The following is a 27,402-nucleotide window of genomic DNA, read 5'->3' as shown; positions in this document are numbered from 1 at the left end:
TATTTTGTATTGTTTTTACCTGTGTCTTCAATACATTGTATTTTATTTTATTGCTATGGCTAGTGGCTGATGCAAATTCTTCTGACTGTGATGGTTTCAAGGAGAAACAAGGTGGGATTCACAGCAACTCAAGTATACACAAGCAAGAACCGCTTGCACTGCTGGAAAAAAAGCCAGCCTATGAATTCAGCGTGGCTTTTGTATCTCTTCGAGGATTAACTGGAGAAAGTGCAGTGTGTTTTAAATCATTTGGGTTAAGAGTTTGTTTGTTTGCTTGCTTTAATGTCCCTGACATTGAGCCGGTCGCACACTCAACCTCAAGTATCTCATAGGGTTATTGTAAGGACAAAAGGGGAGGGGCTTTGGTAAGCCTGGGTCTGTTGCACCAATTCCGACTGAAATTCTTACACATTCGAAATAGATACGTGTGCGCACATCCGTGTCTGCCAAGGCAAGAGAGGACAAACCCGGCGACAAACTCGCGTTTTTCACGCTCTACGTGCTCAGATTTCTCGGCCCCTCCCTCCTCTCCTCCCCTCTCTCTCTTCCGATGAGAAGTCTTAAAAAGCGTCCGCGTCAACGCGAGGAAGATTGGCCTAGCTGGCTTTCCGTACCGGGAGCCCTAACAGCGTGAGAGTTGAAGAGAGCGAGTCTTCCTTCGCCGCCGCCGCCTGTGGATTGGAACTTCCACGCTCGCGGGATTCGAAACGTCACAATGGCTCAGAACGTTCAGAATGTAACACTTTCTCTCACGCTGCCCATCACTTGCCACATTTGCCTGGGAAAGGTAACGGCGCCTTGCGTTCGAGATGCAACCGCCCCCCACCCCACCCCGAAGAAGGGACACTTTGAAGCGTGCGTGGTCCTCGGGAGAAAGCCATGCCTTGCCAGGGAGGAGAGCGAGAATGGATTCCAAGGAGGATTTCCTCTCTCTTCTCCCCCCAAAAGCTGTCGGGTTTCCCTCTGACACGTAGCCGATTGTTCCCCGCTTCCCAGATTTGCCCCTGCAGTTCACCGGAACCTCGTGTGTGTGGCTGCTTTTAGAGCCAGGAGGAGGAAGGGAGGCCTTAGCTGGACCATTGCCGTGTCGGAAAGATTCGCTTCCGCTTTTCAAGACTTATTGGGCTGTACAGTACTTAAAGGAGGACGCGTTCGCTTTTTGTAAAATGAAGGGAAGCTCCTGTGATGAAGGGTCGGCCGGGGGGTGGGGGCGAAACGAAGACTTCCCCCTTCCTCCTCGTTTGTTTCGGGGCTTTTTAAAATTAGTATTTTAGAGTGATTGGAAATTGGACGCGTTCGCTTTTTGTAAAATGAAGGGAAGCTCCTGTGATGAAGGGTCGGCCGGGGGGTGGGGGCGAAACGAAGACTTCCCCCTTCCTCCTCGTTTGTTTCGGGGCTTTTTAAAATTAGTATTTTAGAGTGATTGGAAATTGCTTGGATCAGAGTCGATGCCTTGTCAGTGGTTTTGAGAGACGAGCTTTTCAATCTGGGTTTCTGCAGGCTGAGAACCTGCTAGTAACAAGGTAGGCCAAATCATTTGGAGTAGAAGCCTAGGCCAGAGAGACTCCCCCGCCCCCGCCCCCCGTTTAAGGACAGCCCTGCTTGCTTCACTAAGCTCTCCACAACCAATAATGTTATAGGAGTTCAGCTGGAGTTTGTTTGTTTTCCCCCTCTTGCTTTCTACCTTCGTTCACGGCATGTATACTGAGAAAATGTTGACTAGCACTGCAAGAAATGATCCTGAGCTATGATTCCAGATCTTATTTACAACCACTCTGTGGTCTGTTGTCTTCTTTTCCTCCCTCCCAATCTGTTTGTTATGATACTTATGGGAAATTGTGTTCACCGAATAGACCTGCAACCCTGTTTTGAGCAGGCTCTGTATACACAATGGAAAGTTTGTGGCCGTGAGTATGATGGAGCTTGTTGGAAAACTTTCCCCCTCTTTCAGATCTGGTGGTGGCTTTTCTCATGGAGAGAGGAGTGTCTTCTTTGGCGATCACTCGTAGCTGAGTAAGATTGTCTTCCATGAACACGATCTTAATGATGTGTCCATAAGTGACTGTGGAGGCCAATTCTGGATCCACACGTCCTTACACAGTGGGGACATAGGTTTCTGGGTGCGAGTTGATCATGGTGAGTGTTTGCCTTCCTCTTAGCACATTTCTCCCTTTCGTCCTGAGTTCAAACATCTTCAAAGTCCATGACACCTTTGGCAAAGGCTGTTCTCCAATTGGAGCACTCGCAGGCCAGTGTTTCCCAGTGGTCAGTGATTATACTTGATTTTTAAAGATTTGCCTTGAGAGAGTCTTTAAACCTCTTTTGTTGACCACCAGCATTACGTTTTCCATTTTTAAGTTTGGAATAGAGTTGTTGCTTTGGAAGACGATAATCAGGCATCTGCACAACATGACCAGTCCAACAAAGTTGATGTTGAAGAATCATTGCTTCAACACTGGTGATCTTTGCTTCTTCCAGTAAACTGACATTAGTTCACCTGTCTTCCCAAGTGATATGCAATTTTTTTCGGAGACGCCGTTGATGGAATCTTTCAAGGAGTTGGAGATGGCATTTATAAGTTTCACAAGCATACAGTAAGGTTGGTAGTGCAATAGCTTTGTAAACAATCATTTTGCTTTCCCTGCGAATGCCCCGGTCCTCAAAACCTCTGCACTTCAATTGGGAGAAAGCTGCACTCATAGAGCTCAAATGATGCTGGATTTCGGCATCATTGTTGGCCCTTGTGGAAAGATAACTGCCCAGGTAGGAGAAGTGATTGACACTTTCCAATGTTACACCATTGAGTTGAATTTGTGGCACTGCAGAGGGGTTGTTTTGTGCTTGTTGGTGCAGCACCCTGGTTTTTGGGATGTTGAGTGAAAGGCCAAGCTTTTCATAAGCTTCTGCAAATATGTTTAGGATGCTTTGGAGGCCATCCTCTGAGTGCGTGCACACTACGTTGTCATCAGCATACTGAAGCTCTATGACGGAAGTTATGGTAACCTTACTCTTTGCTTTCAGCCTACTCAAGTTAGAGCTTTATATCTGTTCGATATATGGTTTCTACCCTGGTGGGGAGTTTCCCTTCGACAATGTGTAGGATCATGGCAATGAAAATAAATAATAAATAGAGTTGGGGCGATAACACATCCCTGTTTAATACCTGATCCCACTGTGAATGGTTCACTTTGAGAGCCATTGTTATCTGCAATTGTTGCTGTCATATTATCACAGAGGCGCCGAAGAATGTTCACAAATTTATCTGGGCAGCCAATTTTCAGAGAAACAGTTCACAGGGCATTACGATTTACAGTGAGGTCAATAAACACCATATATAGGGGTTGGTTTTGCTCTCTGCATTTTTCTTGAAGCTGTTGAGCACTGAAAATCATGTCTATTGTCCCCCTAGAAGGTTGAAAACCATTTTGGGAATCAGGAAGGGTAGCCTTGGATATAGTTAGGAAATGGTTTGCTAAGATCCTTGCAAGAATTTTTCGGGCCAATAAAGAGATGCCTTAATAGTTTTTGCTATCCGTTCTATTACCTTTTTTAAAACGTTTGGCAATTTTGGCATCCCTAAAGTCTGCTGAGATCTCCTCTCCCAGATTTTCTCGATGAGCTTGTGTTGTTGTTGAATTCCACCCACTTTGAAGACTTCAGCAAGTAACCCATCATGTCTACTGGCTTTGTTGATTTTCATTTGGTTAATAGTTGTGCACAACTCTCCCAGATTTGGAGATGCTGCAAGCTCATCTCTAATTTGTTTTTGCGGGATTTGTGAGAGGAGCTCGGCAGCTACGGGGGTGTTGTGGTATCTTTTGGAAGTGTGGTACCACCTGTTGAGTGTAGGGGCCATATACAAGTTTGCTAGTGGAGTATCTTATTTGGCAGGATAGTGCAGTGCTATGCTTTTGGGGCAATAGGGATTGATAACCAACTGGGTAGCTCAGTTGGTTAGAGCATGGTCCTGACAACACCAGGGTTGCAGGTTCGATCCCTGTATGGGATAGCTGCATATTCCTGCCTTGCAGGGGGTTGGACTAGATGATCCTCAGGGTCCCTTCCAACACTACAATTCTGTGATTCCTCTGATGCCTTTCAGGTGAATACCAACTCATAAAATATCAAGATGCTTATTAAAGAGTGGCCTGTAAATAAGTGTAATAGCTGCTCTTCCTTTTAAAAAAAATAAAACAGAATGCTTTATAAACATGTTAAAAACTTAGAAACATACCCGAATAAAAGCCATACACCAATATGAGAACATTCTGATTTTTTAAATTGCTGATATAGAAACATGAGTAGAGGTTGAGTCCTTATGGACTATAAATCTTTTATAATGATTATTGTTTTTAGACAGAAAAGCCACCATTAAATATTTTTCCCTGCTTCGGTAGAACCAAAATAGCCTCAGAATAAACAAGTAGGCCCACTGATAAATTGGTCTTCAGTAATCTGGTAAAGCTATAGTGGATTGATCTGCTTGTATTAAAAGCAATGCATTCTTAATTATGAAACTGCTGAAATCTTCCATTCTACATTTGAATGGTGTTGTCAGTTGTGTTTATATATCTTCTAAACGTTGAGTCACTTTGAAACTCTAGGGGGATCTATTTGATGGATTGCTTGAACTTCTGACATAGTTTTGTTCACTGAATCAAGGTAAGGATTCAGGCACTAGCCAGGCCTCAAATCATTTGTTGTTGCTGTTTAGTCGTTTAGTCAGGTCCGACTCTTCGTGACCCCATGGACCAGAGCAAGCCAGGCACTCCTGTCTTCCACTGCCTCCCGCAGTTTGGTCAAACTCATGCTGGTAGCTTCGAGAACACTATCCAACCATCTCGTCCTCTGTCGTCCCCTTCTCCTTGTGCCCTCAATCTTTCCCAACATCAGGGTCTTATCCAAGGAGTCTTCTCTTCCCATGAGGTGGCCAAAGTATTGGAGCATCAGCTTCACGATCTGTCCTTCCAGTGAGCACTCAGGGCTGATTTCCTTCAAAATGGATAGGTTTGATCTTCTTGCAGTCCACTCTCAAGAGTCTCCTCCAGCACCATAATTCAAAAGCATCAATTCTTCAGCGATCAGCCTTCTTTATGGTCCAGCTCTCACTTCCATACATCACTACTGGGAAAACCATAGCTTTAATTATACGGACCTTGGTTGGCACGGTGATGTCTCTGCTTTTTACTGTGCCTTTATTTGCTGTCTGCAGGCATTTTCACCTGAAGCAGAGAGGACATTAAGACTAGGACTTGGTAGAGCATCCTTCACTAACCTGGTCCCTCCAGATATTTTGGGCTAAAACTCCCATCAGCTCCAGGCAGGTTGGGACAGTAGGTTGAAACTGAACGCTTTCTGCCCATCAGAGAGAAGGTTTTTGGAATGCCCTCTCCAGAGAAGTGCATCTGTTTCAACTTATTTTCCTGGACCAGATGAAGACTTGCATTGGTACAAGCTTCTGGACTGGCTGGCTGTAATTTGACTGGCTTTTATTGATGTATATTGTTGTATTTTAATTGTAGGCCACCTGGGAGCTTGAGGCCAAAGAGTGGCTTTCGGGTTGACCCGATCAGCATCCTTTGTTCTTCACTAGCTAGTGTTTTGCAAGCAGCAAATGATGCTTTGTTTGGGAAATGGACTCCCAAGAATAAATAGACAAAACTCGCCTGTGTGATTTTTGTGTGCCCCCCACTCCACCCCACAAGTTTGAATCCTGTGTACCAGAGGTGACCAACCTTTGACCTTCCAGATCTTGCTGGACTCCATCATACCCAACTGGCATGGCCACTGGTTAGAGATAGTGGGGGTTGTGATCTAGTGACTTCTGGAGACCCAGAGGTTCCCTATATCTTCTGTTTACATGGTCTTTTTGTAGCCAAAATGGCACCACCTCCAAGGTTTGCAGAAGTACCTGCATTTAAAAAAATGTAATAGAGGGCAACCCCAGAAAAAGCCGAATGAGAACTGAGCATGCTCAGTGGACAGGAAATGCCAATTGCCTGGGCGAAGAATAAAACAGAAAAACATGGGGGAGCAGGAGTGGAATAGAGTATCCTGCAAGAGGGCTGGAACAGAGTGTCCTTTGAGAGGGCACGACTGGTTAGCTGTTGCACTTAACAGGAACACATCAAACAGCAGCGTTTGGTTGCTGGCCCCACCTTAAAACTCATATTTTCCTCAAAACCATTGGACAGCTCCCTAGCCCTGATACCCTCCTTCTGAAACAAACTCTGTGTGTAATTGAAACAATGGCATATCTAGCCATGTGTTTGCACTGCGACACCCTCCTGGCTACCTCCCCCTTCCCAGTAAGCAGCAGCCATTCAGCTGTCAGGAGGACAGTTGAGCATCTCTGCCATGCCACCCGCTATTGGTCGTACAAAAGGTTTCTGACTTGTCTGAGGTTTTTTTGGCACCCATTTCTCCACCCAGGCTTGTAGCAGTCCAAAGGCATTCTAGACCAGGGTTTCCCAAACTTGGGGCTCTAGCTGTTTTTGGACTACAACTCCCATCATCCCTAGCTAGCGGGACCGGTGGTCTGGGATGATGGGAATTGTAGTCCAAAAACAGCTGGAGATCCAAGTTTGGGAAACACTGTTCGGGACAAAGGTACTTGACAAGTGCATGGAAAACCAGCTGGTATGGTATGAGGAGAGTTCTGAGATAGAGGAGAGTTCAGAGATAGAGAGCCCTGGATGGCTATACAGTGGTACCTCAGGTTAAGTACTTAATTCGTTCCGGAGGTCCGTACTTAACCTGAAACTGTTCTTAACCTGAAGCACCACTTTAGCTAATGGGGCCTCCTGCTGCTGCCGCGCCGCCGGAGCACAATTTCTGTTCTCATCCTGAAGCAAAGTTCTTAACCTGAAGCACTATTTCTAGGTTAGCGGAGTCTGTAACCTGAAGCGTATGTAACCTGAAGCGTATGTAACCTGAGGTGTCACTGTATTTGGCCCCTGAGCCTGAGACACCCCCCACACGTTGCAAGGCATTGTAGACTTAGGTTTGTTTGCCTAGGACAGAGCAGTAGACCACAATGCCTGAGAAATTAGGCTTTTTTTATTTTATCCTGTGTCTCATATCTCTGGAAGTAGAGCAGAGTTTAGAAGCACAAATATATCAAAGGCTTTTGGGAGCAAAAGTAACATTTGTTTTGGTCTCTAAAGAAGTTTTCGCAGTGGGCGAAGTAGCATTATGAAATGCAGAATTTCTCTGTTTATAGTTGATTATTGAATCCCAGGGTTGGACTCCAAGCAGAATTTTAAATTAAAGGGAGATCTTATTAGTAATGCCTTTCAGAAACTTATTTTTCTAAAACCGTTTGTGGTCCTTTAGGAAAATATATAAGCATCTTGTTAAGATACAAATACTTAAAGCCCCAATTCTCTGTGGCATACAGCTCTTTACTTCTGCCTTCTGTACAATAGAACATATTATATTGGATGGTTATCAGTGCTTAGAACATCTCAGCAGGGTGGAGAAAACCTCTTGCCCTTCCGTGGTAGCTTGACTAATTTTTGTCTGCAGGGAAATGGCAAACTGGCGGAGTTTTTTGTGCTGCAGATTCTTCAGCAAGTCTAAACTCTGTTTCGAGTTCACTTATCATCGCGTCTCTTGGGTCTTTTGTCCTGGGGTTCTGTGCAAAAGAAACACTGTGCAGAACTTGGGCTTTGGACAGTCTGGACTTCCTTTTTATTTTCTAAAGTTTCTAGTTCTCAGTGTGGTGTAAAACCGGGAAGGCGGAAATCCTGGAAACTTGAGTTACGTTGGACCAGAAGCAGTCAGGGGCAATCTTCTAAAAGTCTAGCAAGCAATATCTATACTTTTTTGTTACTTTTTTCAAACATTTTCACAAAATCTAATAATTATATTGTTTCGTAAATTGACTTCCTACTCTCACCTCCACAGGGTTTTTACTCAAACACTTTCTACTGCATTATATATATTTATCTGTTACAGAAAGCTTCTCTATTACAATTAATTTTTCCTTTTTCTTCTGCTGCTTTTATCTCACGATTTCATTTGACATATAGTCCACAAAGAGCCTCCATTCTTCTACGAAAAGTTCATCATTTTGATCTCTTAATTTCGCTGTCATCTTTGCCATTTCTGCGTAGTCCATTACTTTCAAAAGCTGCCACTCCTCTTCTTTCCATTTCTGTGCATATAGTATTCTAGCTGCTTGGACCTGCTATCACTTTCACTTTTCATCACTTTTTAAATCTGTAATACCATCTTTCTATCTTACAATACCCAAGGCGGTTTACAAGCTGAAGAAACAAAGAATGTACACCTTATAATCTAATGCAATATAAAAAATCTAATATAGTGCAGATCTAATGCAGTATAAAAAAGTGATAATAAAACATAACCTTAAAATAAACAACCTTTCCAAATAAAGTAACATTCAACAATCCATTAGAGTAATATAGAATAATATTAAATATCAGCATACAAAAATTAAACAGAAATCCACTCTTAACAATTACAATAAATAATTTCTAAACTACAATCAAGAAAACAACAGCAAGCCACAGTGCATAAAATAATACAATACAAATTGAGAAGCAGAGACTAGAGGGTGGGGGAAGGCAGGTGGAAGAAGCCTTGCCTGATGAAGTCTCTCCCCTCACTTTTTACATTCTGCTCTGTTTACCCCTTCCTTACCCCTGTATTTTCTTTCTTTCTCTCTCCCTCTCTGCTTTGGTGGCATTGCTGCTTGCTGGCTTACTAGTAGTACATGTGAGAAGGATCATGGGGTCTTGGTGGACCACAAGCTTAACATGAGTCAACAGTGTGATGCAGCAGCAAAAAAAAAGCTACCACTATTCTAGGCTGCCTCAACAGAAGTATCGTGTCCAGATCAAGGAAAGTAATAGTACCATTCTATTCTATTTGCGGGTGGCTCTGTGGTCTAAACCACAGAGCCTAGGGCTTGCTGATCAGAAGGTTGGCAGTTCGAATCCCTGCAATGGGGTGAGCTCCCATTGCTCGGTCCCTGCTCCTGCCAACCTAGCAGTTTGAAAGCATGAAGTGCAAGTAGATAAATAGGTACCACTCCAGCGGGAAGGTAAACGGCGTTTCCATGCGCTGCTCTGGTTTGCCAGAAGCGGCTTAGTCATGCTGGCCACATGACCCGGAAGCTGTACGCCAGCTCCCTCGGCCAGTAAAGCGAGATGAGCATCGCAACCCCAGAGTCGTCCGCGACTGGACCTAATGGTCAGGGGTCCCTTTATCTTTACCTTTATTCTGCCTTAATCAGACCACACCTGGAATACTGTGTCCATTTTTGGGCATCACAATTTAAGAAGGATGTTGACAAGCTGGAACAGGCTTCCTTAACCTCGGCCCTCCAGATGTTTTTGAGACTACAATTCCCATCCTCCCTGACCACTCGTCCTGCTACCTAGGGATCATGGGAGTTGTAGGCCAAAAACATCTGGAGGGCCAAGGTTGAGGAAGCCTGAGCTGGATCGTGTGCAGAGGAGGGCAACCAAGATGATCAAGGGTCTGGAAACTAAGCTCTGTGAGGAACGGTTGAAGGAGCTTGATATGTTTAGCCTGGGAAAGAGGAGACTGAGAGGATACAGGATAGCCATCTTCAAATATCTTAAGGGCTGTCACATGGAAGAGGGAGCATGCTTGTTTTCTCCTGCTCTCCAGTTGCAAGAAAGGAGATTCTGACTAAACAGACAGAAAAAGCTTTCTGACAGAGCTGTTTGATGGTAGAACGGTCTCTCTCGGGAGGTTGTGGACTCTCCTTCCTGAGATTCCAGCATTGCATGTGAGTGTCTGGAGGCAGTTGGAGGATGGATGGTGGCTAACAGATTGAGGTTGAATCCTGACAAGACAGAAGTACTGATTTTGGGGGGACAGGAGGTGGGCAGGTGTGGAGGACTCCCTGGTCCTGAATGGGGTAACTGTGCCCCTGAAGGACCAGGTGCGCAGCCTGGGAGTCATTTTGGACTCACAGCTGTCCATGGAGGCACAGGTCAATTCTGTGTCCAGGGCAGCTGTTTACCAGCTCCATCTGGTACACAGGCTGAGACCCTACCTGCCCGCGGACTGCCTCGCCAGAGTGGTGCATGCTCTGGTTATAAATTATTATTATTATTATTTTATTATTACCCTTGGGTTCCTTCTGACTCTAAGATTCTATGTTCCTTGCATGATTTTTATGTGTGTTCCAAGCCAAAAAGGGGAAAGAGCAATTGCTGCTAGAATACCTTTTTAATTCTTATACCCTCTCCGTTGCAAGGTCCGTCATCCGGTCATCTGTGCCAACAACCATGTCTTCTGCTCCATTTGTATTGAAGTGTGGCTGAAGAACAACAGTCAGTGCCCTGCTTGCAGGATCCCCATCACTACTGACAATCCTTGCAAAGAAGTCTTAGGTAAGGCATCCTTTCACCCTCCCATCAAATGCATGCAGAATCTTTTTACCCTCTGAATGGCATGGAGCATGGAGCCTTTGCAGCATCCAGCTGCACTGTTTCTGCTGAGGCTCGCAACCAGCTCCTGTATGTTTATTCTGCCCTTTTTGCAAAGGTGGCGTCCATTTCACTATCCCATTTTGTTTTCACAACATCTCCGAGAAACAGATTTGACTGTGATAGTGTGGATGGGATAGGTTATCCAGCAAACCCAGGTGTTCTCAGCCGTAGCCTTGATTCTCCAGCCAGTGCGCTGCAGTGGGGTGTAGTGGTTAGAGCAGGTGTCACCAACGCAGCACCCACAGGGGCACGTGCCAAGACCATTCCTGGCACCCGCAGGGTCCCTTCCCCTGCTGAAATGAGGCTTGAAAGAAGCATTCTGTTGTAGCCAATAGAATAGATTCAACATGTGCTGAGTTTGTTGTTTGTGCCAGGGAAAGTTTCCCCAGTTTGCAAATAATGTGCCCCCAAAGTCGGCAACACGGAAGCAAAATGTTGGCCTGCGGAACCTGAATTCAAATCTCCGCTCAAGCCGTGAAGTTTACTGCTTGACCTTGGGCCAGTTCCTTTTTTTTTTCCTACTTAGCCTACCTCACAGGGTTGTTGTCAGGTATATGGGTGGCACTGTGGGTTAAACCACAGAGCCTAGGACTTGCCGATCAGAAGGTCGGTGGTTCGAATCCCCACGACGGGGTGAGCTCCCATTGCTCGGTCCCTGCTCCTGCCAACCTAGCAGTTTGAAAGCATGTCAAAGTGCAAGTACCTAAATAGGTACCGCTCCGGCGGGAAGGTAAACGGCGTTTCTGTGCACTGCTCTGGTTCGCCAGATGCAGCTTAGTCCTGCTGGCCACATGACCCAGAAGCTGTACGCCGGCTCCCTCGGCCAATAAAGTGAGATGAGCGCTGCAACCCCAGAGTCGGCCACGACTGGACCTAATGGTCAGGGGTCCCTTTACCGTTACCTATATGTGTTACACATTCCAGGAAACTACATGGGAGTGATCGCAGAGGTGGTGGCAACCCCAGATTATAAGTAAAGAAGACCTCCAGATTATAAGTAAAGAAGACTTTAGGCTGAAATCCTCTACCTGGCAGCAAGGCCTATGGAAATAAGCATTCTGATTTCTGAGTAGACACACAGAAGATGTAATGAATTTTATAAATATAAATAAGATTGCATTGCACGTCTCTCAGGGCGTTTGTCAGGAGGAGAGTCACCTTAGGATGTGAAAGCCTTTGTGAATCGTAATCTTAAAATAAATTATATTTAAACTTCAAAACGAAGTGTGCAAACTTGCTGCCCCTCCAGATGTTGAGGCAGGGATGTTGTAGTCTGGAGACATCTGGAGGGGCTGCAGATGTTTAGAAGAAAGCTGAGCGCTGAACGGTGCCTTGCTTGTTGTGTTGCTGCAGGAGGGACAAGTGAAAGCAACCCTGTGTTCAGCCCGACGGTTAGGAAACAGCTCCGCAAAACGAGGCTGGAGCTAATGCACAAAGAATATGAGGTAAGACCATGTCAGGAGGGGCGGTTTATGAGGTTCTGGTTTGTATGGAGCCAACTGCCTTGGGACACATTAGGGATGGGGAACCAACAACCTATGGACCTTATTAGTTCTGCAAGGCCATTTTGGCCAAGCCACACCCACCTGCCCTACACCTGTGAAGTGTGGGGCAGGTAATGACCTGGCTCAGCTAAAAGCAAAGTACTCTGCAAGGCTTTGCAGGAGAGTCTTTGTGGATGTTCCCAGGGCTTTGCAAGCCCTGGCGAATCAGTGGGTTCTCAGGTCCAGTGTTAGAAACCCAGCCTTTATATTGAGGAGCTTAAGGTGTACACTGGATGGAAGCCCATATTTTGAAACTGCTTTGTGTTCCAAGGTGCTGTTCCATACAGATCTGGCTAAAATAATAATTATAAGAATAATAATTTATTAATTATACCCTGCCCATCTGGCTGGGTTTCCCTGGGCTCCTAACACAATACTAAAAACACAATAAAACATCAAACATTAAAAACTTCCCTAAACTGGGCTGCCTTCAGATGTCTTCTAAAAGTCAGATGGTTGTTGATTTCCTTGACATCTGATGGGGGGCGTTCCACAGGGTGGGTGCCACTATCGAGAAGGCCCTCTGCCTGGTTCTCTGTAACCTCACTTCTCATAGTGAGGGAACCGCCAGAAAGCCCTCAGTCCTGGATCTCAGTGTCCAGGCTGAATGATGGGGGTGGAGATGCTCCAGGTATACTGGGATAAGGCCATTTAGGGCTTCAAAGGTCTGCACCAACACTTTGAATTGTGCATCTGCCTAGGCTCTGCTGAGAAAAAGATGCTGTATGAGATCAGCCTTTGGTCTGATCCAGTACTACAGTGGTGCCTCGCAAAACGAAATTAATCCGTTCCGTGAGGCTCTTCGTCTAGCGGTTTTTTCGTCTTGCGAAGCAAGCCCATTGACAGCTTAGCGGATTAGCGCTATTAGCGGTTTAGCGGCTTTTAGCGGATCAGCTGATAAGCGGCTTAGGGCTTGGGGGGAAAGTGGGGGAAACCGCAGGAACTCGCAAGACATTTTCGTCTTGCGAAGCAAGCCCATAGGGAAATTCATTTTGCGAAGCGCCTCCAAAACGGAAAACCCTTTTGTCTAGCGGGTTTTCCGTCTTGCGAGGCGTTCGTCTTGTGGGGCACCACTGTATAAGATCTCTTTCTCTCTCTCTCATGCACACACATATAGGGTGAGTCATTTAAAAGGGACCCCATGGATACAGAGTACACATGTTCCACAGGGCCTGTTACAAATGCTTCAGGTTAAAGACTCCGCTAACCCGGAAGTAGTACCTCGGGTTAAGAACTTTACCTCAGGATGAGAACCGAAATCGCGCACCGGTGGCAGTGGGAGGCCCCACTAGCTAAAGTGGTACTTCAGGTTAAGAACGGTTTCAGGTTAAGAACGGACCTCCGGGACAAAGGTACCACTGTACTCTTTGATGACAGGTTCAAAGCTAGCTCATTTTCTGTACCGGGATCAGCCTACGAAAACCTTCAGGAGAATTGAGCAGTATAACAAAGAAACTGAGGTGTTTTTGTTGTTGTTTTCCCCTCTCCTTTTCCTGCCTCCTGCAAAAACGTGTTTCTTCTGCCCCCCAATCGGCCGTGGGTTTGCCTCACTCGGAAGGATGAAATAGAATCTCTGCAGAAGGAAGTGGAGGAGCTGAAAGGGAGCAAGCTCAGCCTGGAGGTGCAGCTGAAATCTGTCCTGCACCCCGAGACGCTAGACGTGTCTGATAAAACCCGGGCGAGTCCAGGACTCTGGGAGGACGGGCACAAGGTGGATCCAGAGACTTTGGCAGTATGGACACAGAAGCTTCAGGCAGCTAATGATATGTATGAAAAAGTGAAGGAGGACATGGGAGCGCTAACGGAGGTAATGAGTGCGAAATCTGACGATATTGAATGGACAGGGATAACGGGCGGTGTGACCTCTTGTGTAATATCCTAGGTGGGTTGAGAAGCGAAATAGGGTTGAGGCACTGGGTCAGTGGACTTCCTGTTAATTGGCCATTGTCCAATATTCCATGAAACCAAGAACGTGGTTGTGTGAGGTTCATGTGCTGTCTTCATTTTTGACACACCGTCATTTTATGGCATTGGGCAAGCCCTGATCCGTGTGGGGATTGAATTCTGGGTCATTGCGCACTTGAGTGAAATTGTGGCGATTGAAATACCCCGTCCCCCATTCCGCTCTTTTATGATGTTTCCAGGTCACTTTTGGGCTCGGCGCTTTGTGCGATTGCTCACATATTGGCCATGACTAAAACGGAGGCTGCCTGTAATTAACAGAATGGCACCTGAATGTTCCCTTCATGGCCGTCGAGATCATATAACACCGGTCCTGAAAGACCTACATTGGCTCCCAGTATGTTTCTGACCACAATTCAAAGTGTTGGTGTTGACCTTTAAAGCCCTAAAAGGCCTCGGCCCAGTATACCTGAAGGAGTGTCTCCACCCCCATCGTTCTGCCTGGACACTGAGGTCCAGCGCCAAGGGCCTTCTGGCGGTTCCCTCACTGCGAGAAATGAGGTTACAGGGAACCAGGCAGAGGGCCTTCTCGGTAGTGGCACCTACCCTCTGGAATGCCCTCTCTTCAGATGTCAAGGAAATAAACAACTGTCAGACATTTAGAAGACATCTGAAGGCAGCACTGTTTATGGAAGTTTTTAATGTTTGATGTTTTTCATATTTTTAATATCCTGTTAGGAGCTGCCCAGAGTGGCTGGGGAAACCCAACCAGATGGGCGGGGTATAATAATAATAATAATAATAATAATAATAATAATAATTTATTATTTGTACCCCGCCCATCTGGCTGGGTTTCCCCAGCCACTCTGGGCGGCTTCCAACAGAGATGAAAAATACACTAAAATGTCACATATTAAAAACTTCCCTGAACAGGGCTGCCTTCAGATGTTTTCTGAATGTCAGGTAGTTGTCCATCGCCTTGACATCCGATGGGAGGGCATTCCACAGGGCGGGCGCCACCACCGAGAAGGCCCTCTGCCTGGTTCCCTGCAACTTGGCCTCTCGCAGTGAGGGAACCGCCAGAAGGCCCTCGGAGCTGGACCTCAGTGTCCGGGCAGACCGATGGGGGAGGAGACGCTCCTTCAGATATACTGGACCAAGGCCATTTAAGTAATAAATTATTATTATTATTATTATTATTATTATTATTATTATTATTACAGGATGGCACATGCATGTTCTCTTCATTTAGGACCCACAATCTTGTAACAGTCCCTCCTGATAGCTTTGACCCCTTTGCCTTCGCTCCACCTATTTTGGCTTCCCCACTCCACTTTTTCTCTCTCCAGATTGTCCACACCTCCATGACATTTGCTCAGTGCCAAAGAGCCACAGCATCCCTATCCTGGTTTAGCATAATGTAAACAAGCTGTAGGGAGCCTCTGTCTCATGGTGTGCTCACACACCTTTCCTCTTGCATGGTCAGAAGGAAGAGTTAGGACACTTCCAGTTTTGCCTAAGTGCAATTTGTCCGACCTCGAAGGTCCAATCCTTATCTACGCCCACCCCGATGGGCTGACTCTGACAGGCAGGGCAACCTGTTTGCCCGTCACCTGGATGCCAAATGATGGGCAGGGGGGTTTCTCCGCCTGCCCGCGAAAGACCAATGTGCAGCCGCTGACGGTCAACTGGTCTGTCGGAAACGCAGCACAAAGACGCTTTGCAAGCCCCGTGTCTGCATTTCTCGAGCGCCAAGTCTCGGTTGGCAGAGCGGCTTTGAGTTGGTTATCAGCTGCAGGGTCCTGCAGCCAATTCTGCAGGCTTGAACCAACAGCCCATCAGCTGGTAGAGCCATGACTTCAGCCCCTGTTTTTTGCAGGTATCGGCTCCGCTGCCGAATTCCCCACTGTCAAGCACGGGGCAAGTAGGTGTGGTTTGGAGGAAACAGGGATATGGGTCAAAAGTTGGCCTGTGGGCTGCAGCCCTGGTGCGCAACTGAATTTCTGACCTTTCCTTTGTTGCAAGTGTGCGAACGTGTGCGCCTGTGGCTTCCTTGCCCTTAACGGAAAACGAGACACTTGATTCCGTTCGCGGAGACAAGAGGGGCTTTAAATCCTGAGGCTTATTAATAGCAGCATTCTGCAAGCGACACCAATGGAGCCTGGCAAATAAGTTGTCATCGCGGATTTTGTTCTCTAGAGTGTGTGTGTCTGTGCCTCTCTTTTTATTTTTTCCTATAAGGGGAAAAAGCCACTTGACAATCTTAACTCAGTTTGGGAGAGTCGGGAAGCTGTTCGACACTCATTTTGCTGATACCTGCACATTGTAATGTTAATGCATTTAAAGTATTTAGTCATGTGGAGGAGAAGGAGGGGGGGAACATGGAATTGCCATTAGGAGCTCCCCACCACCACCCCTTAATGACTGTCAGGCTGAACTAACATGGCTCTATTTCCCTGGGTAGAAGCCTTGCGGTGTATTTTGGGAATATAAATTAAAAATGCCTGTTCTCTCTCCAGTTTTTGCAAGCCATTTCCCAGGGTAATTTTTAAGTGGTGTCTCTGTCGAGGGTCTCAGAGAAGAGGGAGCGGAGTTAACTGTTGCTCCTGTCTAAATATGCTTCCCCTCCTTTAAAGTCTTATAAACATTACGAGTGAGTTTGTTTGGGGTTTTTTTTCCCCTGCGTGCTTATAATCCTATTTATTTCCATATAGGTAAATAAGAAGCTCAGGCTCGAAAACAGTGGCCTTGTGAGGGAGAACTTGCGGCTAAAGGCTGAGGTTGGAAGCCGATCGCCCCAGAAGTATGTAAATATTTTAAAACCTGTCGTGCATTATTCATACGATCATACGCAGCTACTGGAGGACCATAACCGCCGTTGCAGGAATGCAGACTGGGCTGGTGCAGAGCTTTGTCTTTGTTTTGTGTGTGTATGTGTGTGTGTGGAGATTAAATAGGAATTCTGAACGGCTTGTCTTCCTTCAGACTTAGATGCTACATGCCGTCTCTGTCTGAATGCATGGTGATTTATATTAGATTTGTTTCAAAACCACCTACAACGATATTACAAAAACTGCTTGATATTTGCCTGTTTCCTACTTCCCCTCCCCCGCCTAACCACCACCACAACCCCCTGTGCTGTTCTATAGAATAACAATAAAAAAATAGATTATTTATGAGTCCTCAAAACAACTTGCACCACAGGTATTCAGGTGCAAATTTATTGGTTTTGTTAAAAGTGTTTGTAGTCCACCCTGCAGCCCGAAGGTCCAAGGGTTGAGATGCAAAAACAGGACAATCAAATCAACAGCAGGTAAAAATGATTCCCCATTCCTTCATGACAACGGTACTGCTAACTACAGCCTTGTATTCAGATGCTTGGATGCCATGGGTGGCAAGGGGATCTGTAGAAGTAAATTAATGGACAGGCAAAGGGTAGAGCAGGGATAGCCAACATGGTACCCTCAAGATGTTGATGGACTTCAATTCCCATCAGCCCCAGCCATGGGAGATGATCAGAGATGATGAGAGCTATAGTTCAACAACATCTGAAGGGTACCATCCATTCCTCCTCCACCAACCCGTAGTGTTTCCAGGTTGGCCTCAGAGTGGTAAAGTCTAGCCTACTCCTGGTTGCTCTCAAGGTTACTTAGAGAACTATAGAAAACCATATTGTTCCCTCTTCTCAAAACATTGGTTGAAACAGTTCATAGCATTGTCCACCTTTTCCACAATGACTCCTCCAGTAGTTTTGTGGCCATCGTCCATTTCCCCTAGCACTCATACAACAAGTTTTGGAACCCGGGGTCCCCAACATGGCACCCGTGGGCACAGTGGCACCCTTGGAAATTCCCGTCGGGACCTACCAAGGCCCACCAGCCTCTTCCAATGTTTAGTTCTTCTTCTTCCTTTGTTGAATTTAAAGAGTGTGGTGAACAGCTCCTATCACTAACCATTGGCCATGGTGGTTGGAGGTGATGACAGTTGGAGTCCCAACATCTGGAGAACTTGGTGTTCCCCACTCATGATCTGCTATGTTAAAAGACTCATCACTTCAAAGAACGTGATGAGACTGGGAGAGCTCAGTTGGTAGAGCAGGAGACTCTCAACCTCGGGGTTGTGGGTTTGAGCCCCACATTGGACAAAAGATTCCTGCCTTGTAGAGTCCTTTCTGACTCTACAGTTCTATGATCCTTTGAGAGAGAGGGCGGTCATCTCATCTTGGCTGTCTGATGTGTGCAAACCACAATGTTGGGTCGGACATGAGATACATTCCTACCTAACTTCCTTCCTGTGTTAAATGCACTAGAAATAGACTGGTGGGTTAGTTAATGTGCTGATGTAGCCCTGCTCAGTCTGTACTTCTCCATGTGTCCCTTATGGCTGCTAGAATGGTGGTCTTTCTGAGGTCCAGAGACACTTCTTAAGAGAACTTGCACTTGAGAGTACAATGCTTTCTCTTGGTAAGCAAATTAGAGGTTGCCTCTAATGCAGGTTGCATTAAATAAACATCTTACACATTTCTTCCATTGGACTTTTCTGCTAGATCTGCATATAAGTGTACTGTGCGTATTTGGCACAGACAAGTCTCTCTCTTCCACGGCAACTACGGCTGGATCTCAAAGTAAATGGCAGCTTGCTAACAGGCCCCCGCGTCTTCTCACCTTGAATCCTGTCTTTCAGCCCCTTCCAAGGGGGGTGCTACTGAAGATAGATGGTGACCAGCCTGAAGGGAAAGAGACATGCTCCCTGGCTTCCAGTGGGAGACAAGTATTGTTGGAATTTGAACAGCGGAGGCTGGGTTCAAAGGCTGCCTCGGCCTCTGTTGGCAGAGTCCAACAGTACTTTTTGCACATTGGAAAGCAGGGAGAGGGTGCCCCCCTCTGAAACTTGCATTTCATTGTGTGCCCTTCCCCGCTCTGCGTAGAAGGATGACAAGAAGGCCCCAAGAGAATTTCCAACTTCTCCCAAGTGCTTCTGCTTGAAACAGAAACAGAGCTCGCTCGGCAGCCATTTTGAACGTGCAACTGGTTTGCATAATACAGTGGTACCTCAGGTTACATACGCTTCAGGTTACAGACTCCGCTAACCCAGAAATAGTACCTCGGGTGAAGAACTTTGCTTCAGAATGAGAACAGAAATCGTGCTCTGGTGGCGTGGCGGCAGTGGGAGGCCCCATTCACTAAAGTGGTGCTTCAGGTTAAGTACAGTTTCAGGTTAAGAACAGACCTCCGGAACGAATTAAGTACTTAACCCGAGGTACCACTGTACCAAGATTTTCAAACTTTCTGAGTCCACGGCTCCCTTGACCAACTATGTTCTTTTTTTGGCACCCCCGTGGGGCTCAGGAGCCCAGTTATGGCAGCTCCTCATCCCTTTTCAAACACTCTCCCTTGTGGAGTGTTCCCTCAGCCACTTCTTCTCTCCCCTCACCTTGAGAGTCCTCCAGGCAGCATGGCCCATGGTCTTTGAGCAGCCACCCCCAAGAGAAGTGCCTCCTCACATTGCCCCATACGGTCCTGGGAAGAAGTTTCCCCCAGCCTTAGCAGCCTGATGGAGACTGGCCAGAGGTGAATGTGAGGCCATCTTACTCACCTTGGGAGGCAGCAGCAGCAGCAGGCCTGCATGGCGGGAAGGCTCCCCTTCAGCACCGGACACTCAGCAGTGTCCGGGCAGGCCTTGCACACAGGAAGCACAAAAAAGGCCAGCACATTGCCTGCCTGCCAGGCCTCCCACTTGTCTGTCCATTCCCAACAGCAAGGGCTGGTGGACTGGCTGGTTGGGCTCCCTCGCCTGCTTGCTTGCCTACTCCAAAGCTGCCTCAGCTCCTGCCAGCCAGCACCACCTGACCAGCCCCAGAGGCACCATTCACCTGCTGAGCTTGTAGCCAGGGCTGCTGCAACAAACAGCTGTGCAAGCCTTTGGGAGGCAGAGACACAAGAGGGCATCAGAGGAGGGAGGGGAGGAAAGAGGGACAGAGGCCAGTGTTGCCCACGGCACTCCTGACCACCATTCAAGACACCCCAGGGTGCCACGGCGCACTGGTTAAAAACCACTGCTGTAAGCCAAACCATGGTTTGCTGAGACCATGTGAAGGTAGGAGATCCCAGAGAAGAGTCCACAGCCAGTTTGTTCTTCCTTAAGGTCCTTTTTGGGACGCGGGTTAAACCATAGAGCCTAGGACTTGCCGATCAGAAGGTTGGCGGTTCGAATCCCCGCAACGGGGTGAGCTCCCATTGCTCGGTCCCTGCTCCTGCCAACCTAGCAGTTCAGAAGCATGTCAAAGTGCAAGTAGATAAATAGGCACCGCTCCGGTGGGAAGGTAAATGGCGTTTCCGTGCGCTGCTCTGGTTCGTCAGAAGTGGGTTAGTCATGCTGGCCACATGACCCGGAAGCTGTACGCTGGCTCCCTCGGCCAATAAGGCGAGATGGGTACCGCAACCCCAGAGTCGGTCACGACTGGACCTAATGGTCAGGGGTCCCTTTACCTTTACTAAGGTCCTTTTTACTGCCATGCTGAGCTAAGGTGAGGTTTGGCTTAGCACACGAGTCACTGACATTTGATGGCAAATACTTTCAGGGCGGCTTATAAATGGGAAAATAGCAAAAATTTAAATGGCGAGTAAAAGTGGGCACCCCCCCCCCCACTGCCTAAATTCAGACATCTTGAGAAACCAGGAGTGAATAAATTTTATTATTTCGGTCACAGACCAGTTCCAGTCCACATACAATATCAAGGAAGTCATAAAACACGATAGGGATACATTTGAATTTGCAATTAGGTATAACAGGGACAATACAGATATAGCAACAGTTTAAAAATATATAAGATAAAACTTAGTCACTAACATATAACCTTATCATTTAAGGCCGTAATCATTATGATTGCACAGCTTGTTCCCTAGGTTTTATGGCAATCACAGAATTTGGTTACCCTTAACGTGATCTCAGGATCCTTGTCCTCTACCAAGGATTTTAGACATTGAAGTTCAGATTCATTTGGAGATTTTTGCATAGCAGGGGTAATAAATACCGAGCGTATATCCTCATAGAAACAGCAGTGTAACAAGGCATGAGAGACAGAGAGAAACCAGGAAGAACTTTGCCCAGCGCAAATATTATAACCAATACATTTATATGTGTGTGTGTGTGTGTGTGTGTGTGTGTGTCATATACTTCTACCCAGCTCTTCAGTTCAAATGAATACTCAACAAGGCTTAGAAAAGAAACACAAATCCAATATGCAATATTAAAACCGCAAATACAGTGACTGAAAGTAGCGTTTGTTAACTGCAGCACCAAAACAAATGTTAAATATATTTATAAATCTGTGCAAGAACAGTTCAGCTTGTAGTCTGTTCACCTGACACAGTTAATTTTTGATCGGTTTTTGTTATTTCTTGCACCTGTGGGTGTGCTTCATGTTGCATCCTTCAGAATTCATCAGCTCTTCTGTTTATGGACTTACCCCCAATTTTGCTTCGGGTGAAATTTGAGCAGCAGCTCTCAGTATGAACCAGGCAGAGGGCCTTCTCGGTAGTGGCGCCCGTCCTGTGGAATGCCCTCCCATCAGATGTCAAGGAAATAAACATCTGACTTTTAGAAGACATCTGAAGGCAGCCCTGTTTAGGGAAGTCTTTAATGTCTGGTGTTTTATTGTTCTTTTAATTCTGTTGGGAGCCGCCCAGAGTGGCTAGGGAAGCCAGATGGGTGGGTATAAATAAATTATTATTTTTATTATTATCATGATGATGAAGATGAACCAGTCAAACCTCCCCAGGGTGAATATTCTTCATCTGGGGTGCTATCAGCCCATCCTATGCCCTTTTAAAATGTGGGGCTTTTTCGAATGGGGGTGTTATTGGGTTGTTGTTGTTATTTTGATGATGTATTTTGTGGTTTTATATTTTGATTTATTCTGTGAACCTCCCTGAGACCTCCAGGTATAGGGCAGTATATAAATTCAATAACATAATAATAACATAATATTAATACCACTGAGAAGGCTCTCTTCCTAATTGCCACGTGCCTCACTTCAGATGGCTTGGGGCAGCCGGAGGAGGAACTCTGTAGATAAGCCTGAGTTTACAGGTGGAGAAAGGGCATATCCTTCAGAGATCTAGGTACCAAGTCATTTTAGGCAGGGCCCCAGGACTTCGAATTAGGCCCAGAAATCTAACTAAAACTTGTGAAGCAAAATGATCTAGGGAGTCAGCACAAACTCTTCATCAAAAGCACCGCTCTGCTCAACTGACTGCTGTGGTTTTTTTTTTTTGAAGTGTGCGGGTTTGGAGTTCCAAGGAAACAAGCAGCTTTGCAAAAGATTTTTTATTTTATTTTTTTAAAAGTTCCAGCATTGCGTAAGCCGGGAGAAAGCTGCACATCAGAGAGGAAAATAATCGCAAGGCTCCAAATGAGTCTTAAAAAAAAAAATCTCTAAAGGATGGTGACAATTACTGAATTTCATATTGGCATTTTTATATTTGACAAGGTGACATTGTGGATGAAATGTATATTGTAAAACACTGCTGAGCTGTAAGAAAATGATTGAATGTAAATATTTCAAGATGTGGACTGCTGTTCAAATGTTATCATAAATCTCTGTCATTGTTTTAGGGGATAATTCTTCATGCATATTTGAGTTGAATGGATAGGTCCGGCCCCTGGTAGGGTAATCTTCTGCTTGTTATTGCCTTAGTGCTGCTAATGGTTTAATTTTCAGCCGTAGACTCTCTTTTTTCTAAAGTATTCTCTGCTCCCTTTTATCATAGATGTAGAATTTGGGGGCTTAACTAGGGCATAATCGCCATGTTCTAGGTTTTGTTGCAGAGTGGTGCTTTGCTGACTTTTAAAGACATGGGCATGACCCATCCTTGTGTGGGCACAGTTTCCAAGTATGGAGGAGCTGGTATCACTTTCATTTTAGTTGTACCCCATCCATCTGACTGGGTTCGCCCAGCCACTCTTGGGCGGCTTCCAAAAGATAGAAAACCATAAGCAGAACATCAGACATTAGAAACTTCCCAATACAGGGCTGCCTTCAGATGTCTTCTAAAAGTTGTATAGCTATTTATCTCCTTGACATCTGATGGGAGGGCATTCCACAGACAATTTTTATGCTGGATGATGGAGGGGTGATTGGGATGGTCAGCACTCTTACCCTTCAACTGTTTACTGTTAAAATAATGCTACAGAGGTCTTGACATTGAGGAAAGAAGGGTCAAGAAACTAGGATTTACCATGTGTGGGTTGCCAGGGCCATAATAATAATAATAATAATAATAATAATAATAATAATAATAATAATTTATTTATACTCTGCCCATCTGGCTGGGTTTCCCCAGCCACTCTGGGCTGCTTCCAACAAAACACTAAAATACAATAACCTATTAAACATTAAAAGCTTCCCTAAACAGGGCTGCCTTTAGATGTCTTCTAAAAGTTTGGTAGTTATTTTTCTCTTTGACATCTGATGGGAGGGCATTCCACAGGGCGGGCACCGCTACCGAGAAGGCCCTCTGCCTGGCTCCCTGTAACTTCACTTCTCGCAGTGAGGGAACCGCCAGAAGGCCCTCGGAGCTGGACCTCAGTGTCCGGGCAGAACAACGGAAGTGGAGATGCTCCTTCAGATATACAGGGCCAAAGCCATTGAGCACTTTCTCCTGCACCATTCTCCTGCCTCAGAGCCTTCCCAGTCTGATATTTCCATGGGAGGTTCCCTAGGCTGTTGCCTCCCCACATTCCTCCTCATCTAGCCAGTCCTTGGAAAGAATCTGTATTGGAATTCTTTTGATGACGATATTGTTTTATCGCTTGTTATATGTTGGCCAGGAATCTATTGGGAAGATGGGCAGGATATATAATAATAATAATAATAATAATAATAATAATAATAGTAATAATAATAATAGTAATAGTAATAATAATAATAGTAATAGTAATAATAAAAAAATTATTATTTATACCCCACCCATCTGGCTGAGTTTCCCCAGCCACTCTGGGTGGCTTCCAATTGAAGTAATTGTTATTATTTATGGGATTTACTGGTGGGACGCAGGTGGTGCTGTGGGTTAAAGCCTCAGCGCCTAGGGCTTGCCGATCGAAAGGTCGGCGGTTCGAATCCCTGCGGCGGGGTGCGCTCCCGCTGCTCGGTCCCAGCGCCTGCCAACCTAGCAGTTCAAAAGCACCTCCGGGTGCAAGTAGATAAATAGGGACCGCTTACCAGCGGGAAGGTAAACGGCGTTTCCGTGTGCGGCTCTGGCTCGCCAGAGCAGCGATGTCACGCTGGCCACGTGACCCGGAAGTGTCTCCGGACAGCGCTGGCCCCTGGCCTCTTGAGTGAGATGGGCGCACAACCCCAGAGTCTGTCAAGACTGGCCCCTACGGGCAGGGGTACCTTTACCTTTTACCTTTATGGGATTTACTAGTCCCTTCTTTAAACGAAACCCCTTTTTAAAATGAAATGTAAACTCAGCACAACTTACAATAGTTAGATAAATAGCCCAGCAATGCCTGGAGAGACCACAGATTCCTCATCTCCCTTCCCATTCCATGTCTGCCATTCTCCCTTCCTTCTCAGAGTCCCTCTTACTTTTCCTGACTCCATAAATGTGTCTGTCTTCTGAGCCACCTTCGTCAGAGCTATGAGTTGTTTGCATATAACAAATTGTCTATTTAATTACCTTTAACTTTCAAGCCACAGGTTTCTTCTAGGAGGCCTATAGAACCATGTTTTGTTGATCTTGCCTCTGTCATAAAGCTATGGCAGGGTAAATGGGATTGTTGAGGGTTGCTTCTTGTATAAATAAGTGAAACGGTAAGAATTGGGGTGTCGGTTGACTCTCTGTTTCCCTTAACCCTCTTTATCGCCTCACATTTTGGTTTCCTGCAGATTCGGAAGGTTTACTGTCGCCGTGCTTCAGTCCAAGCTGGAACAGTGCGAACGCGAAACCAACCGCCTGAAGAAAGCTTTGGAGAGAAGCGATGCCTACATCGAAGACCTGGAAGCTCAGGTCGCTCGGCTGAAGAGGGAAGGCAGCCAACGGAAAAGCACAAGCCCGGAAAGCGACGTGGCGGATCCCATGGAGGACAAAGAGAGTGGCAGGAGCGCAGCCAGCGAGATAGCGCTGCTGGAGAGCCCGGAAGAGCCCATAGACCCGAGCTGCTTGTGCGCTAGCCACAGCCCGGATGACCTCGAGCAGCCGGCGGGTAGTGGGCTGTTAGGGAGCAGCAATGACGTGTGCCTAAATTCAGCCGGCCGGGGCTGTTCGGATGAGCCCGTTGCTCAGTGCTCGTCCGGCACGGACGTTTTCGCCGGCTCTCAGGAGGGCCTCTTGGATATAGGGGGCTCCGAAATGGACACCTGCTCAGAGCAAACATGGGATAAAATAGAAGACTGTGTGCCGTACAAAGAAGAGCTTTATGAACTCCCGGATCCCTGCACGCCTCTGTCTCTCAGTTGCCTGCAGCTGAACACACCTGGCAACAAAGACGACCCCGCCACAAAAGAGGAGGATCCCAGAACAACGCCCACCTTTCTGAGAAAACTGGAGTTTGAGGATTTCGGTGAGGCATCGGATGACGGGAACAAAGACTCTCCGGAACATAGCGCCAGCAGTTGCGAGGGCGGCGAGACCAAGGCGGCCTGTTTTGCTTCGGACAAGCCGGTGTTTTGGAACAGGTGCCAGCCACGCTATGACGATAACTTTGAGGGTGCCGAGCCCAGCGCGGCCCCCGGCGACTCTGGCGAGCCTTCGGCGAAATCCAGCGACAAAACGCACAACCCGAGCGTCCCGAAAAAGCTGCATCCTGTCCGCTCTTCGGAAATGAATCGAACCAGGACGTCCAGCGAGGCGTCTATGGATGCCGCCTACCTTGATAAAATCTCCGAGCTGGATTCGATGATGTCCGAGTCAGACAATAGCAAGAGCCCCTATTACACTTCCAAGTCATCTTCTGACCTGGATAACTCTTGCAAGTCGACGCAGTGTCCTGACCTCCTCAATGAAAAGGATAAGATTGCCAAGGAGAGGAAGGAGCAAAACGCTCTGAAATGTCCTCTTGCAGGTGATAATTCGGAAGAGGGGAGTGACTGGAAGTCTGCCACCTTTTCCATCCTTTCTCCATCTGCGTTAGAGACGACAGAGCCGTTCCCGTTATTTGCCGGCCGGACTTCAGAAACGAGTGAAACGAAACCTCGGAGTTTCCTATTCCAACGAGAGCTTTCCCCAAGCTTTCTGTTTAGCAACTCTCGAGGGTCATTTGAAGAGCACAAACTTGGGTCCCCTTTCTATAAGATGGCGCCCGAGCTGCAGACCCTCCACAACCAACTCCAGTCTCCTTGGTCGTCGTCCTTCATACCCGACAGAAAAGCCAAAAGTATTCACGCGTCGGCGAAAAGGAAAATCCAGAGTAGCCTGTCCAGCGCGAGTCCCTCAAAAACGACCAAGAACTGATTCCCCTTCTTGACTTTCAGTGGGTTTTTTTGTTTTGTTTTCCTAAACACAATACTTTAGTGCCAATGTGAAAATGTTCGTTCCTTCACCATCCCTTGCAAATTCCTTTTGGGTTCACCAGTGACCTCAGTCTGTCCTACTTTGACACTGAGCGACGGAGTGTGGAATTCCTTTGGTGCAGGGGTGAGGATCCTGTGGCCTTCCCAGATTCATCCAGACTGCAATTCCCACCGTTCCTGACAATCTGCTGGGCTGGTGGGAGTCTGGCAACATCTGTAGACCCACAGGTTCTTTCCCCCTCTGCTTTGGAGTACATTTTCTTGAAGAATAAATCTTCGTAATGTTTATCTCTTGATAGATGTCTTCATGTTTAGACACCTTGGGGTTTGTTTTTGCTTCTCTAGCGTTGGGTTATAGGAGGTCTCTGTCCTGTGAGGAGCTGTTAAATGCCCAGTTACTGAGCCTTGACAGATCTTCAAAGCAGTTTCTTGTGGAGACAAATCATGATATGGGTTTGACACCAGTGGGGTGGCTGCGTTGCTTCTAGTTTTCTTCTGCAAAAATGTGACAGGAGCTATCATCACAAAGCCCAGCTTCTCTCCGAACCTGGCTTCCACCGGAAAACATTTGCTTGCTTGCACCTGCATGAGTCTTTGCTGAATCTGTAGCTTTGAATATGTAGCTGTTAGTCTCTTTCTTTCGCAGTTTTCATTTGGAAAAATAATGTTGTTTTGCTGAAGACACAGAACCCAGTCCTTTTTGCTTCTTTGCTCTCCTTTTTTTTTTAATTAAACACTGCTTTCAACTTTCCAAAATGAGAAAGCGCCACTGTTGTACAAGACCGTGTTGTTTTGTGACTGTGTAGTTCATAAAAATGGGTTGGTATGCTAATGCCTTGTTTACCAAATGTGCACTGAGCATTTTACATGAATACTGTACTGTTTTACATTAATACTGCATGCTTTTTTCCATGTGGAATGAATAAAAAAAAATGTCACAAGCGCCGCA

The 27,402-nt window shown here is 46.4% G+C and overlaps 1 protein-coding gene across 2 annotated transcripts; it reads left to right on the top strand.

Moving 5' to 3' along the window:
* The first annotated feature begins 620 nt into the window (after positions 1–620).
* Positions 621–27,402, top strand: OBI1 (ORC ubiquitin ligase 1). Of its 2 annotated transcripts, none has more exons than XM_079972660.1 (6): positions 621–787; positions 10,259–10,394; positions 11,847–11,938; positions 13,596–13,844; positions 16,654–16,742; positions 24,831–27,402. In XM_079972660.1, the coding sequence occupies exons 1-6, from the start codon at positions 716–718 to the stop codon at positions 26,392–26,394; spliced, it is 2,202 nt and encodes a 733-aa protein (XP_079828786.1). In that variant the 5' UTR covers positions 621–715; the 3' UTR covers positions 26,395–27,402. The 2 variants fall into 2 exon arrangements, with proteins under 2 accessions (XP_079828786.1, XP_079828787.1); XM_079972661.1 differs by lacking the exon at positions 621–787 and adding an exon at positions 1,345–1,523.

Source organism: Podarcis cretensis (assembly GCF_951804945.1).
Source record: "Podarcis cretensis genome assembly, chromosome: 4".
In the NCBI taxonomy this organism is placed as follows: domain Eukaryota; kingdom Metazoa; phylum Chordata; class Lepidosauria; order Squamata; family Lacertidae; genus Podarcis; species Podarcis cretensis.
This window is presented reverse-complemented; position numbering and strand designations above follow the sequence as displayed.